We start from the raw sequence: 16,472 nt of genomic DNA, 5'->3' as shown, positions 1-16,472 counted from the left end.
ATCCCATTTTATAATAAACATCAAGCTGAATCTCTACCCCGCTGTCTGTCTTAGACCTCAACACACATTGTGGGACATCCTGGGATTCACCTCATGTTCTCCATGGTGTCCTCAGGCATGGGGGCCACAGTCTGAACCGCAGGCAGATTCTTGCTGGTGGCTCCATTCACAAAGCTGGAGGAAGAGGAGGTAGACGCATCTGTGGCTCCTGAGAGACAACAAGAAAGAAATCAAAGGTTAGAAAAATTGACTAAATTCAGACAAAGTTTTTGGTGTAAAATTTGAATTTAGGGGAAAATATAAACATTTATTTTTAAATAAGTATTTCTAAATAAATAAATATTTCTCTCACACATTATTAGACATTGAAAACAACTCTTGGTGCAGTTTTTCAATTTATATCCCCACCAACTGTCAACTAAACCCTCAGTTGCACTAAAATCAAATACTCTTTCTGGTTTTTCATCAGGTAACAACATAACTATAGAGGCACAAGCTTTGAGAATCATCCCTATTACTCTCACCTCCCTCTGAGAACGTGAAGCACCATCTTACATTCCTCTTATTTCTCTCTCTGTCAAAGCCAGTGTCCACAGCACCCTGTGCAGCAGGGAGCTTCTGATAGATACATCACAGCAATGGACTGTCATCCTGTGAAACCACAAGCTGTCACGGGACATCTGAGGATGGGAAATCTATTATGCAGCCATCAATCGGCATGTCAGAGATGAGTGTCCACCCATAAGCAAATACACCAAGATGAGGGGAAACGTCAAGAGGGACATTCTGATGGATTTCGCTGGAAGTGAAAGCTTGGCCTGATTCAACCTTAATCCAAATCAATGTACCTTGTGCATTCTAAGCAGATCTCAGTGAGGTTTATGATGGACAATGGGGACTAAAAGCCTCTCTTAAGGAAAAAATAATATCACAAAAAGAATTATAGCAGGATGCTTAAATCGGTCCTTCAAAGCTGAGGTACGTAAAATCGGCTTTCAATTACCAATATACTGAAATGAATGAAATAAATGGGGAAACATTTTACAATTACAGATATTTTCAATGAATCCCATAGAATCAAATATTATGTTTTCAGGCCAGAATGTCCTGCCTAGAGCAATAAACACATACAATTTCACACTCAATAAGGTAGATCTAACAGCTCCAGTCTCAATAGAAAAATCTACAGTGTTCACAGTGTGCACCCTGAGGGGGACGCTTGAAAAGGGACTTCCTTATAGTCTCCATGTGGCTGCATAACAACCTTGAAATTTCATATAGATCCTATCTTCATGTCTTTTTTTTCTATAGTGTGAGAAAGCAATACATAGTGAGGGGGGGGCCTCTAGTGGACAAACCGCCCGATGCCGCCAAATCTAATTTCTTTTTTTCCCCCTTTTATTATGAATGCAAACATCACAAAGATAACATTAAAGATATACAACTTTGTATAGAGTACACAACATTTAACAACAATATGTACAATGTCATCTGAAAATACAGAACAAAAAAAAGAAAAAGAAGAAAAAGATAAAGAAAATAAAAACTGGAAGGATCGGCTTTCAATTACCAATATACTGAAATGAATGAAATAAATGGGGAAACATTTTACAATTACAGATATTTTCAATGAATCCCATAGAATCAAATATTATGTTTTCAGGCCAGAATGTCCTGCCTAGAGCAATAAACACATACAATTTCACACTCAATAAGGTAGATCTAACAGCTCCAGTCTCAATAGAAAAATCTACAGTGTTCACAGTGTGCACCCTGAGGGGGACGCTTGAAAAGGGACTTCCTTATAGTCTCCATGTGGCTGCATAACAACCTTGAAATTTCATATAGATCCTATCTTCATGTCTTTTTTTTCTATAGTGTGAGAAAGCAATACATAGTGAGGGGGGGCCTCTAGTGGACAAACCGCCCGATGCCGCCAAATCTAATTTCTTTTTTTTCCCCTTTTATTATGAATGCAAACATCACAAAGATAACATTAAAGATATACAACTTTGTATAGAGTACACAACATTTAACAACAATATGTACAATGTCATCTGAAAATACAGAACAAAAAAAAAGAAAAAGAAGAAAAAGAAAAAGAAAATAAAAATTGGAAGGAAAAAAAACATGAGGGTAAGATATTCATTTATATTTCAATTAGAGTATAAAATTAAAGTCATTACAAATTGAGGTTGTTCTTCTCGCTTTCTTATTTACAGAGGATGAAATAGTATTAAGATACATTTTAAATTCTTTTAAAAAAAAACAAGAAACATTGGTTTATTTTTGGTGAATTTACATTTATGGATATAGAATTTGCCAAGAAAATTAATTAAATTTATAACAAAACAAGCTTTGTTTTTATTAGAATCAGAATCAAAGTGTCCAAAAATAATATCTTTAAAAGTAACCAATAAATCTTGTTGGATATTATCTTTAATAAATGCTTCAATATCTTTCCATAGATGTTCAGTATAGAAACATGACCAAAAATAAATGATAGACAGTTTCTGTGTGAACTTGGCAAAATGAGCATCTTGTATCAATATTGGTTTTATATTTAATCATAAAATATTTAACAGGGTAAAATGTATTTATTATTTTAAAAGACACTTCTTTTACTTTATTGGTGAGAAACTATTTTTGTTGTTAAGACCAAATCTTTTGCCATTTTACATTTTTAAATAAATTATTCCAGTAAAAGATTGCAGGAGATATCGAGATAATCACCAAATCTAATTTCCTGAGTTTGAATTATTTTAGGAATGACATCTTGAATTATTCTAGGAATAGCAGAGCAGAGCGTGCATTTCACTGGAAATTCACTTAAGCACTTGCACGTTCAAATTAGCGTCTCATTAACGACACAGAGAGCAGCTGTGAGCATTATATCTACTTTTCTGTCCTTACAAAGTTACCATAATTAACAACATTCCAGAAGAGGTTAGGTAAGATTGTAACGAGATATAAATCAGAGCAATGCTTACCTGTAGTGTTGATCATACTCTTGGAAAATAAATGATAGACAGTTTCTGTGTGAACTTGGCAAAATGAGCATCTTGTATCAATATTGGTTTTATATTTAATCATAAAATATTTAACAGGGTAAAATGTATTTATTATTTTAAAAGACACTTCTTTTACTTTATTGGTGAGAAACTATTTTTGTTGTTAAGACCAAATCTTTTGCCATTTTAAATTTTTAAATAAATTATTCCAGTAAAAGATTGCAGGAGATATCGAGATAATCACCAAATCTAATTTCCTGAGTTTGAATTATTTTAGGAATGACATCTTGAATTATTCTAGGAATAGCAGAGCAGAGCGTGCATTTCACTGGAAATTCACTTAAGCACTTGCACGTTCAAATTAGCGTCTCATTAACGACACAGAGAGCAGCTGTGAGCATTATATCTACTTTTCTGTCCTTACAAAGTTACCATAATTAACAACATTCCAGAAGAGGTTAGGTAAGATTGTAACGAGATATAAATCAGAGCAATGCTTACCTGTAGTGTTGATCATACTCTTGGGCGTAGCGGATGAAGCAGCAGCGAAGATGTTCGGGGTGCTAGCAGAGGTCAGGGTGCTGCTGGAGCCTGAACTGCCCACTGTATTCACCGACAGAGGCTTCTTGGCCTGTACCACCACACTCCTGCGAGAGGGAGGAAAATAAATTATACACAATCTTTTACTAATTGTACCTTGGATTTGATACGGCTGGCAAACTGTTCTTGTAACCAGGCCACAACAATGTACTGGGATCGGCGGATGTGTAAACACCTAAGCAGCCAGCTAGGATTTTACCAAGCACTTCCCAGAAGGGACGGCAAGTCACCCGCAAAAGCTTCCAGATTCTGTATAAGCGAAAAAGAAACACATCTAACAAAGCAAAATAAAAACATTTCACCTGCAACAATAAATACACGATTGCTTGTGAAATCAGTTGCTTAAGCTGGAGGGAGATTGACGGCTGTTTTCCACAGTCCAGTCAGGCTGGATGAAAGTGGATAGACTGAATGGTCGCAGTGGCAAGGGAAAGACCTGCAGGCAAAGTAAACATCCTGCTCTCCTGCCGGCCCGTGCTTGCCTTGCGACTGTACAGAATGAGAGCTCAGGACAAACAAACAGTAAAATCAAAAGCAGTGACTGCTGGGTTTTGGGTATGTTTCTCTTTTCTGCTGTTTGTCCTCTGCTGTGACTTGACATAATGTCAAACTCGGAGCGAATTTCATCAGAAGATACTTTCCAGGTGTGTTGCAGAAATTTGCTGTTGCTATAGTGGTGCAGTTTTGAGGTTCTCACCTTAGAAAACCTTATGGGTTATTCCTACAATACAGTGCATACTCATTGCCCCATTATATCTCACTATATTGGATTACATACTACTATTAAATATTCTTAAATTACAAAAAATATTCAATTTAAAAATGTCCATCCGGTTCTGTTTTTCTCCTCTTTCTAGTCATGGTAAAATGAATTTAAGTGTTTGAACAAGGCGAGATCATATGTCTGAAAGTTTGGAACATCCTTAAACACATAAATATATTCATTTTAAAATACATTTACGGAAAGTACTTCAAAAGGTACGGCATAACAGGAACAACCCCCTCCAGTTGAAGAAAATCACAATACCAGTAATCATCTTGTCATCCTTTTTGACCTTCTCAACACTGGCCAGCTGCAATCTCTGGAAAGTTAATTAAAGAAACAGTCTCTATATATAACTACTAAACAAATTAAACCATTAAAAAGGGCCTGAATATACTAATCAACTTAATTATGCCTTCAAGAAATTATATTTAGCCTTTTGTCCAGCTTATTTATAGATGTGAAAGGAAATCACATGGTTTCCAGAGGCAACAGTCTAACGAGATGAAAATAGTGCTGGAGACGAGCAGGATCAGGAGTTTGTGTTAAACTCTTGACCTCGCCGATAATCTCCTGTATGTCTTCACAGACATTCTGGAGCTTCGCAGATTCACGGAAACCCACCTTAGCCGGATAGCAAAGAGCAGGAGAGGATTAGTTTGATATTATAAACATGACAGAGTCAAGTGCTTTGGAAGATGGAATGATATTTTGTTGGTGTGTATATCGTTCTGGTTTCTTTATCACGACTTGACGTGGTTCAAGATGCTGGCCGATACAGAGATCTGCATGTTTTCGGTGGTTCTAATGTCACCTGCTAAGCCTCCTGATGCCGCACAATGTGACCTCGAAGCAGACACTGTACAGAGAGAGGATGGAGCCATTAGAGCACTTGTCTGGGATACTGTCACTCGTCCCGACGGCACGCTCTCTTTAACATGTTGGCGTGACACAGAGAGTTTCTCATAGATCGCATGCAAGGAAGCAAAAACATTCTGTGACACATGCTTCCCCTTGAGCACTACAAACAGAGAATAACAGACCCTTAAAATCATACATGTGTACCATTGTCTTTATGAGTTATGAGGAATTATCCTTGTAGATGCAAATACATACATTACTGTTTAAAAGTCTGGGGTCTGTAAGACTTTTTAAAAGTATTTTTAAATAAGTCTCTTATGCTCACCCAAGATGCATTTATTTTGAAAGAAAGAAAGAAACAACATTCAAAAGCACTTTATATTAATAATTACTACTAAAATTATTATTAATTGAGTTAATATAAATTAAACATATCAGTAATATGTGTAACATGGACATTCTAATACTACTGTAAAGTCAACACAGAATTATGACTTTGAACCTCAGTTTGCAACAGTTTTGAACATTAAGATCCACAAAGAAATGCTTTTCTACAGTATTATTACTCATAACATGTTGGCTTCTTGCAGGTATTTGACAGGTAGAGCTGATAGTATTAGACTGATAAACAAGCTTCTAATCAACACTCCTCATTAATTATTCATTGGCTGGGAGCTTGTGAATGATGTATGAATTATCCTGTGCATATTTTATTAATAGGATTTTTAAAATTGACTTACTTTGAATAAAGCACAGATTAACCTCGGGTAGACTTTGAATGATGCAAATAGTTTATATGTTTTATTTGAAATGGCTATTAGGATTACAAACAGTCTCAGTGCATAAATGAACATTAACAATAACTATATGTGTTGGTCTCATATAATGGCAAACTTATTTTGTATCACTCAGTTTATTAGCATACCATCCATTAGCATTGATACGGACTGATGTTAATGTATTAAAGTGTTTCTCCTTGATTTAAATTGACTAAAGCAAGTCCTTCATGGTGCCGGCCCCATCTGCAAACACAGCTTCCTGGTTATTCAAAACTAATTGAAAAAATTCACCTTTGGAAAGTCCCAGAAAAACTGTGATATGCGAGTCTTCCTGATCTCTCCTGTGTTTGAGGCTTTTTTTTTGTCACTCCCTATCTATTGAGCTTCTGACAGACAATCCAAGAAGCCTGTCCACGTCTGGCAGCTCATTTGGTGGCAGGTGGCAAACAATTAGACACAGCTTGTGAATGATGTATGAATTATCCTGTGCATATTTTATTAATAGGATTTTTAAAATTGACTTACTTTGAATAAAGCACAGATTAACCTCGGGTAGACTTTGAATGATGCAAATAGTTTATATGTTTTATTTGAAATGGCTATTAGGATTACAAACAGTCTCAGTGCATAAATGAACATTAACAATAACTATATGTGTTGGTCTCATATAATGGCAAACTTATTTTGTATCACTCAGTTTATTAGCATACCATCCATTAGCATTGATACGGACTGATGTTAATGTATTAAAGTTTTTCTTCTTGATTTAAATTGACTAAAGCAAGTCCTTCATGGTGCCGGCCCCATCTGCAAACACAGCTTCCTGGTTATTCAAAACTAATTGAAAAAATTCACCTTTGGAAAGTCCCAGAAAAACTGTGATATGCGAGTCTTCCTGATCTCTCCTGTGTTTGAGGCTTTTTTTTTTGTCACTCCCTATCTATTGAGCTTCTGACAGACAATCCAAGAAGCCTGTCCACGTCTGGCAGCTCATTTGGTGGCAGGTGGCAAACAATTAGACACAGCAATTTCAAGGCCGGCAGATGACATTAAAGCATGCGGGAGTGAGTAGTACGTCCCGGCGTCTGCGGACCGCCTGTGTGAAAGCATTTCAAAAATAATACACTCTGCCATGGCAACTCATTTCTGCATGCCAGCCTCTATTAGGGTGCTGAGGGGTGAGGATGACAGGAGGGGAGCTAGGGGCACGGTGGGGCGCTTCTGTTTAATCTATCATCAACGCCCCGGAGACCCTCCCTAACACTCACAAACTCATCTACACACACACCACCTTTACTAGTCAGCAGGCACACCTCATCTGTGGCGGTTGCACACATTACTACAGATCCATTGTTCCCATGACTCAATATCTAAGCAGGGAGAGGCACATTATTTGGGCCTAGTGTCACAGGAGCCATAGTTTTAAAGGGATAGTTCACCCAAAAAAGAAAATGAATAAGGAAAATGATTTACTCACCCTCCACTTGTTCCAAACCTGTATGAGTTTCTTTCTTCTGCTGAACACAAAAGAGGATATTTTGAAAAATGTTGACCAAACAGTTGACGTTGACTACCATGGAAGTCAATGGCTACCGTCAATCTTTTGGTTATCAATATTCTTCAAAATATAATCTTTTGTGCATTGGCATAAAGTCAGGCACACATTGTAACTTAATCTGGCAAAAACTAAATAAATTAACTGCCCGCTTAGATATCTAGCTGACATAAAAAGAAATAATAAATAAAACTACCAACCATTGTCAAACATGTTAACTGACACGTAATTTGTTGATAATACAAAAAATACTGGCAACAAATGTATATGTCCCTATTATATATATATATATATATATATATATATATATATATATATATATATATATATATATATACATATACTGTATATATACACTGTTTATTTCACTGAACAAATTTTCATGCATGCTATCCAAGACATATATTTATTAAGTGTTTAAGGCAGCGAAACCCTATCCAGCTGGAGATCATTTTTAGCCAAAGTGAACAGGTTATTATCAAAAATATATATATATATCATCTTTTCCATTTACACAATTTCTGTTTACATATGTTGATTTTGGCCAGCCATGAACAGCAACAGCTTTGCAGCAAAACTGAAGACATGTGTTAAGAGCAGAGACAAATCACGCTGAGATTTTATCTGGCCTTGGAATGTAAACACGTCACAAAATGCTCAAGCACATCTCTGAGACATTTTCAAACACAGCAATTCTTCATGATAGAAAATATGGGGAATTTAAAGTGAGTTATGGCTTGCTTATGACCAAGAAAATCATTATGGCCATTCCTCAGGGAAAAGACTAATCCAAGAATTCAATGGTTTGACTGTAATGTATTGTGTAGTGTTTAAAGGCACGGAAGGGATCGCAGGCACACAGAAAAGGTCACTGTACTTTTAAGGACCTTGTACATATACATCTACAGTAAATGGGCTACTGTAGTGCTATTGGTGACAAAAAAAAACATTCAATCACGGTAAAGCCACATGATTTCACATTTGGCACCCATGCTGATGTATACTGCTGCCACCTGGTGGAGGTTCATATCATTACACTTCATCACAGTTACAGCAAAATTCTGTCATTTACTCACCCTCATGTCGTTTCAAATCGGAATGACTTCAGTTCTTCAGCGGTACACAAAAGAAGATATTTTGAAGAATGATGGTAATTAAACACTTCAGGTTTCCTCTGACCTTCATTATATATTATTGTTCATACAATGAAAGTCAATGGGAACAGGAACCGTTTGGTTACCAACATTCTTCAAAACATCTTATTTAGTGGTTTTCAGAAGAAAAAAAGCACATTCTTCAAAACATCTTATTTTGTGGTTTTCAGAAGAAAAAAAGTCACACAGGTTTCAAACAACGTGACGGTAAGTAAATGATGACAGAATTTTACATTTTGGGTGGACCTTTAAAGGATTATTCCTGGTTCAACACACAACATGTGTTTACTATGACAAAATATAAAGTTTTCTTCTTAAAAAAAAGAAGAAAAGTTAGAATTGTATAAAAAGCACTTAAATTAACAGGCATTTTATTTGTCAGCAAAAAAGTCGGATATAACCTTACACAGAAAAGGTTAATGAAGGATTATTTTTCTTTTTACACTGAAATCATGTTAATATGCATATTGTTTATGTCGTGTGGTTATACAATGGAAACAGTGAGCATATTAAAGTTTATGAATTGGCCCCCATTCACTTATATTGTAAGCTCTACACTGTCATCTAGATCTTTGCTTTATTTAAAGGAGGGACAAGTAGAACTTAATTTTATTATCAACATTATGCCACAAATGCTTTCAATTAAACTTGTACTAAATTTACACTATTCATTTAAAACGTTGTCAAAGACTCCTCAAAATGTTTGCATTGTGACAATGAGAAGATGAAAGCAGTCAAAACTAACAAAAGAGCAACAATATATAAGTGCAAATGATATATACATACACACACACATATGTATATATACGTAAAAATGTATTTATAATTCTATTAAATATTATTTTATGTATATTTATTTATAAACATATTTTTATATATATGTATATATATATATATATGTATGTATGTGTGTGTGTGTGTGTGTGTGTGTGTGTGAATGTCAATAGAAATGCTTTTTTTAAATTTTGCTTTAAAACATTTTTAAATCTCTGATCCAAATATCTGATTTGCATACCATCTGAGCACAATGACAACATTTCTGTCCTTCAAAAATACTTGCTGTCAAGACTCTTCAGCATGCATCCACTTTCATCCTATATAATAAAATCAAGCCCTTGCAGACAAGACCACTCAATATCCAAACTCTTGCTTGTCTATATCCAGTTGTTCTCCAGATGTTAGGCATTTTTCAGTGATATTCATCAAGAGCCTTTAGCAAGGTCAACGGGGCCCAATTCAGCTATAAAGTATGTCTGAATGCTGATTTGAGTGCAGACAATGGCCTGCTACATCCTGTTTGGAAAATTCCTATTCATAGCCTTTCTTCCCTGAAATTTATGAGGGCGACACAGCGTAGTGCCTCAGCCTATATGATCCCATTCTCCTCTGGTGGATTGCTTTCCTAATGGGCACTGACAGATGGGGCTGGAAATAGCAGCGCTGCCCTGCCTCTGCATGCTCTTTCTTCATGGATCCTCTTTCTTCTCTTTCTCACTCACTATTCTTTTCACTATACTTTCCCAACAAAACCCAGTCAGAAATGAACACATCTTACATTTCCAATAGCTATTTGATGCATCCTTCAAACTACTGGACATTAATCCAATTTTGCGACTGTTTTACAGACACAGCCAGCAGTGATATCCTTCAAGAATTCTGTAAGGGCTGCATGTTTAATTTTATGTGGGATAATTAGTGAAGGTTATGAATAATAGATGTGGGAGGTGGTGAAGAGAAATGTGTTTGACACCAGCTTGAGACAGACTCTGTGGAGACCTACATTTTTTTCCAATATATTTTGTAAACGCACACACACACAAATTACCTGGCTAATGGTATTAGAAGACATTTGTAATGCAAATAAGCAATGCAAAGCAAGTTTTTTGCTTATTGTAAATATATATCAATAAGTGCATTAAGCAATGCCAACAAATAATACATTAGCCACTACAACACCTGTGCTGGTGGGGGAATATATCTCCTGCCGAATGCCTCTTCCTGATTGGCTGATAGACCTGACCATCTCCGCCTCGGGTTCCAAGATGTCCCGGTACTTAGACACCATCAGCACCGAGATAAAATAGACAACAGCGAGAGCCAGGAACTGGGCCTGCTTACTGTCATCCTGTGGAGCACAACACAATAGCAGTTACAACCCTCTACGCACACCTTGGCAATATAATCGCCATTGGCTAGTTAATTTTTTGTTTACTCGCCAGACTACAACCCTCTACGCACACCTTGGCAATATAATTGCCATTGGCTAGTTAATTTTTTGTTTACTCGCCAGACTAATATACTATTTTACACACACACACACGTTTACTTAGCTATCTAAATGGGGACATTACATAGACTTCTATTGTTTTTATATACAGATAGTTATACACTTTTTAACCTAAACCCAATCCTACCCCTACCCCTCACAGAAAACTTTCTGCATTTTTACAATTTCAAAAGTAAAAAAAAAAAACTTTGTTTACTTTATTTTAACAGTTTGACAAATGAGGACATCCACAAATTGAGTTTTTTGTCGATTTTGTCAGGTTTAACCATATTTTGGGGACAAATTTGTACTCAAAAGTGAGCAAAGTAGGTACACACACACACACATGATTTCACCCAATCAGCTTATATTTGTAAAATGGAAAAGCTTCTTAAATAACTGAATGTGCTCTCTTAACTTCAGCCAACCAAGCATTATATTATGATAATTAAGCACTATTTAATGATAGAACTAGTGATTAGAACTAAAACTTGGTAACGCCTCTCACACACATACTGGCGAGTAAAATCTAAGAATTTATTAGCCAATGGCTAATGTAAAACATTATTTAGTCGCCCAGAGTAAGATTTAGTCGCATTTGCGAGTGATTTACTGGTAATGGAGAGGGTTGAGCTAATGGTATGAAGAAGAGTCAATATGCGACTAAAACATGTCACGCAAAGCAGAAATGCTACTCTGAACTGATTATGTTTTGTTAGTGCAGAGTTAACAGAGTGACATTTCTGAAATGGTGATAGAAAAATAAATGAACAAAACCAATCTGTAATTAAAAATCTAATATTAACCTGAAAAAAATATATAAAATATTTAAATAAATAACTTTAAATAATTTAATTATTACTTATATATAATATATTACTTATATAAGCATATAAGTATTAAGTACTATAAAACATAAGTTCTAAAGAAAAAAAACAAGCGAAGTAACAAAATAAATCATGTAAATTTTACTTCAACATTTGTGATTTCAACTTCAATCATAAAAGCAAATTTGTGATATATTGACCATATGAACCAAAAGATTCTGTGTGTATGATTTGTGTGTATGTCTACATGTTTACATCGTCTACAGCAGTGGTTCTCAAACTGGGGTACGCGTACCCATGGGGGTACGTGAGATGACGGTGGGGGGTACGCGAACAAAATTCTGAGTTTTGGCATTCATTTAATTCTACCCCAACTTAAAGTAACATTAAAACCGAACATGTATTTCTGACAAGCAAAAGGCCACTTCTAATGTAAAAACAGGAAAACGGGAGTGCCGTAAACGGTCAAATACATGATATCCAATCTGCTTACCTCATCTTTTGCGGGCAAAAGTGACTGCATCCACACAAGCAGCATGCACGTGATGGGATGCCTGCTGAATATGCTGCTTTAGAAAATCGCGCTGCTGTTCAATGTATCTTAAAGTAGATCTTCACTTAATAGCATGAAGAGCAAATGTTGACACGGACTGAGATCGATTTAAACTCTTCGATACAGACACACTCTGTGCATGTTATTGTTTCATTTTTAAGATACGAGCAAGAATGAAAATTACCCTGAATACACAAATGATGGCAAATGTGCCATTCATTTTTTACAACAGTTCAACATAAAAAAGGTAATGTTAAGTGAACATTTTACATTTTAAATGTAGCCTACATTTTAAACAGAATATTGTCATGCTTGTTCTATTTCTCAATGAAATAATAGTTCCAACAAAATCCATATCATATGGTGTGCTTCTCCAAGCAGCATACAGCGGTGTTTCATTAGTGAATGAATCTGCGGCTTTGAACGATTTGGAGAGTCAGTGATTAATAACCCATTCATAACTACAGCATTTTACTTTGTTACTGAATGAATGACGTGACGCCTGACTCATTAAGAAGGGAATTGTATCGAAGTATCACTTCGATTTGCCATCATTTATTGCTTTATTTATTATATTAATAATACACTTAATGGAATGTTAAGAATATAACATAAAACATGACATACATTTAATAAGGACAGAAAATATTTGCCTCTATAAAGGAAAAAAAATGCACCTGTAAATCAATTTAAGGGGGCAAATATTGTCCTTTAATAGAAAAGGTGTAACAGCGGTCTAAGTGGAAGAGAGGGGGTATGCAGAAGAATGTTAAATGCCCCAGGGGGTACGCCGCTGTAAAAAGTTTGAGAACCACTGGTCTACAGTGTGTACACTTCTTTCAAAGGGCATTTGAGGACGATTTGACATTAACTCACAACATCACGAAAGACAGCAGCTCGCAGGCGGTTGATGTCCACGTCTTGCAGAAGTCGGTCCGGGTCCTTAATTGGAGAAACATTACTTGGAAAATTTTCTATGGTGGTCTAAGGCAAGAAAAGCAGACATTTCAAACAGACATTTAACACTTTAATTTAATTTAACAGTTCTCACACTGCAGATCTCAATTACAAATTCACACCATACCCACAGCGCAAATCACACATAACGTGACAATGTTACATTTTGTGGAAAAAAACGAATGTGGCAAGACACAACATACTGTACTTTCAGTCTTTAAGAAAGATGGCTTGAACACAGAGTAGATTAGTTCAATTGCATTATGCATTTATATAAAAATAAATCTTAAAACAATGACTTAAGTAATTGTGTCATAAACTACATACATTTCAAGTATTTTTTAGGTTATTTAAATTATATAAATTATAGATATCAACTTATGTATAAAACACTTGCAACAAGAACGCTACCCTAACTGCATAGTGATATTACAGAAACTGTGTACAGTGCTTGGATGCAGTATAACAGTAAAGTGGGTACCTTGCTGGCCATGGACACGCCTTGCAGGCCCTCCTGAGACTTACTGAAGGACAGGGTGGACTTCAGAATTCTGTCCCTCTGACGCTGACGACACTCTAAACAGTTCCTCACAGCTACGCAACATACTGAGACAGAGAGAAAGAAAGAGCACAAAATATAAATGAAGAAAAATCGACAAAGAGAGAATTAAATAAAATTAAATTAAATAAACTATAAAAACTGAATAGTTTTGATTCTAGGTGCTGGTTGATTAATATAGTGTTCCAATATATGGGCCCCTTGAATTAAAGCAGCAATCCTGCTTGTACCTTATTGCTTACATGTGTTTTTAAACCTGTCTCTCTAGTTTTTTTCTTGAACAGCACTAAAACCGGTAAATTGACTGAGGAAAAAAAATAGTTGGAAGTGTGTCATAGGAAATTTATGCTGAACGTCTTGAGGTTTTTTTTCCTGTTATGGTCTTTAAAATGTGTCCTAGCAAAAAAATAACAAATAAAATAGTAAGTTCTAAAGGGAAAACGAGCAAAGAAACATTATGATAAAATAGTTCAAATTCTGCAAAATTTTCTTTTAAGATTAAAGATTTCAAGGTCTTTAATCTTAAAAGCAAATTTGTGATATTGACTATGTGAACAAAAATATTCTTCCTTTGTTTATAGTATACATGATTAAAATATTTAATAAAATTATATATATATAGTGGGTACGGAAAGTATTCAGACCCCCTTACATTTTTCACTCTTTGTTATATTGCAGCCATTTGCTAAAATCATTTAAGTAATTTTTTTTTCCTCATTAATGTACACACAGCACCCCATATTGACAGAAAAACACAGAATTGTTGACATTTTTGCAGATTTATTAAAAAAGAAAAACTGAAATATCACATGGTCCTAAGTATTCAGACCCTTTGCTCAGTATTCAACAATTCTGTGTTTTTCTGTCAATATGGGGTGCTGTGTGTACATTAATGAGGGAAAAAAATTAACTTAAATGATTTTAGCAAATGGCTGCAATATAACAAAGAGTGAAAAATGTAAGGGGGTCTGAATACTTTCCGTACCCACTGTATATGTGTGTGTGTGATAAATGGACTATAGTTTATAATATAAAATAATATAATATAATATAATGAAAAATCTATACTAAAGGAAAAAATAAGGAAAATATGACAAAATGAATAATTTAAATTCTGCAATAACATTTAGGATTTCTAAGTCTTTAATCATAAAAGCAAATTTGTGATACTGACCAAAAATATACTGACCATTTTAATATACAAGAGTATACAAATACAATATTAAAATGCTTTTTAAAAAAAAAAAATTTTTAAACTGATAAATTGACTGAAGAATAAAGTCAGAAAGTTGGTTGGAAGAGTCTAAAGGTGTTCAGCATAAAGGAAATGTATGCTAAATGGCTTTAGGTGTTTTCTTCTTTAAAATGTGTCTTGACACACACACACACACACACACACATATACACACACCTAGTCTGAGGCACTGTCGCATTAGTCCACCTGAGGACATGTTTTTCTCAGCTTCAATCTCACTGAAGTTGAGTGAACTCGCAAAGACCAGCACATCGACCATGGACATCAGCCGGGTCAGAAAGATCACGGCCGTCTCAGACGACATGCCCTGCGTCGCCTCGATGCCTTCCATTTCAGTCTGACACAGACACACACAATAATCAAGAGCGCAAAGGGTGCAGTCCGATATCACAAGTCTGTTAGCACATTTTTTCATAACAATGATCAGTCATTATCTTCAGCACAAAAGTGGAACATTCAGGCTGAGAATGAGGTGTAGCCGGTAAAATGTGACACAATACAGCACATCCTGAAACAGGATGAGATGGGTCATGCAAAGCTTTGGCAGATGCTTTCTAGGATGCAGGATTGGCAGTGATAGGCTTTTTTTTTTTAGATGTGGAGCATTGAAAGTATTAATCTAAGAAAAATTAGTTCAAACACCTCTGTGACCAAGCTACACTACCACTCAAAAGTTTGGGGTTGAAAGAAGTCTCATGCTCACCAAGGCTGCATTTATTTAATCAAAAACACAGTAAAAACTGTAGTATTGTGACATTATTACCATTTAAAATTGTTTAATCTAATAATCTAATTAATAATTTAATCTAATATAAATCCTGTAATAGCAAAGTTGAATCATTACTCCACTCCTCAGTGTCACATGATCCTTCAGAAATCAGATGCTCAAGAACATTTCTTCTTATTATTAATATTTTTGTGTAGGCAATGATAGCTTTGTTTCAAATAGAATAAAATAGAAAATAGAATAGAAAATGAAAAAGAACATCATTTATTTAACATTACAGATATAAATGTATTTACTGATCAAAACAATACTTTATAAAAGCATTAATTTCTTTCTTTTTTTAAATCTTACTGACCCCAAACTTCTGAACGCTATGTGGAAAATGCAAAAAAATTGAAAAGTCTGAGAACTAGCATTGATTTCAAATATGTAAATGCATTAAAAACAAAAATTAGAAAGAAACCTCAACTTTTCAATTGAGGTTAGACTAAAATCACAAGACATATTAAGCAAATTCGGAATGAAAACTACTAAATAGAATGTAGATCCTGTGAACGGAGTTTTATAATAGTCAATATATCCAAGTTTTTCTAGTATTTAAAAAA

At 35.1% G+C, this 16,472-nt stretch overlaps 1 protein-coding gene across 1 annotated transcript in view; it reads right to left on the bottom strand.

Annotated features, from left to right (window-relative positions):
• Window positions 1-16,472, bottom strand: part of LOC107582280 (neurobeachin-like) — a 288,543-nt gene that overhangs the window by 138,740 nt on the left and 133,331 nt on the right. Inside the window, exons 27-32 of the mRNA XM_016268046.1 lie at window positions 15,297-15,477; window positions 13,808-13,932; window positions 13,246-13,311; window positions 10,680-10,848; window positions 3,513-3,761; window positions 91-208 (exon numbers count right to left, since the gene is read on the bottom strand). Of these exons, the coding sequence (XP_016123532.1) occupies window positions 91-208; window positions 3,513-3,761; window positions 10,680-10,848; window positions 13,246-13,311; window positions 13,808-13,932; window positions 15,297-15,477 (908 nt within the window). The remainder of the gene's footprint in view (window positions 1-90; window positions 209-3,512; window positions 3,762-10,679; window positions 10,849-13,245; window positions 13,312-13,807; window positions 13,933-15,296; window positions 15,478-16,472) is intronic.

This window comes from Sinocyclocheilus grahami, unplaced genomic scaffold, assembly GCF_001515645.1.
Source record: "Sinocyclocheilus grahami isolate Dianchi unplaced genomic scaffold, SAMN03320097.WGS_v1.1 scaffold42.1, whole genome shotgun sequence".
NCBI lineage: Eukaryota > Metazoa > Chordata > Actinopteri > Cypriniformes > Cyprinidae > Sinocyclocheilus > Sinocyclocheilus grahami.
This window is presented reverse-complemented; position numbering and strand designations above follow the sequence as displayed.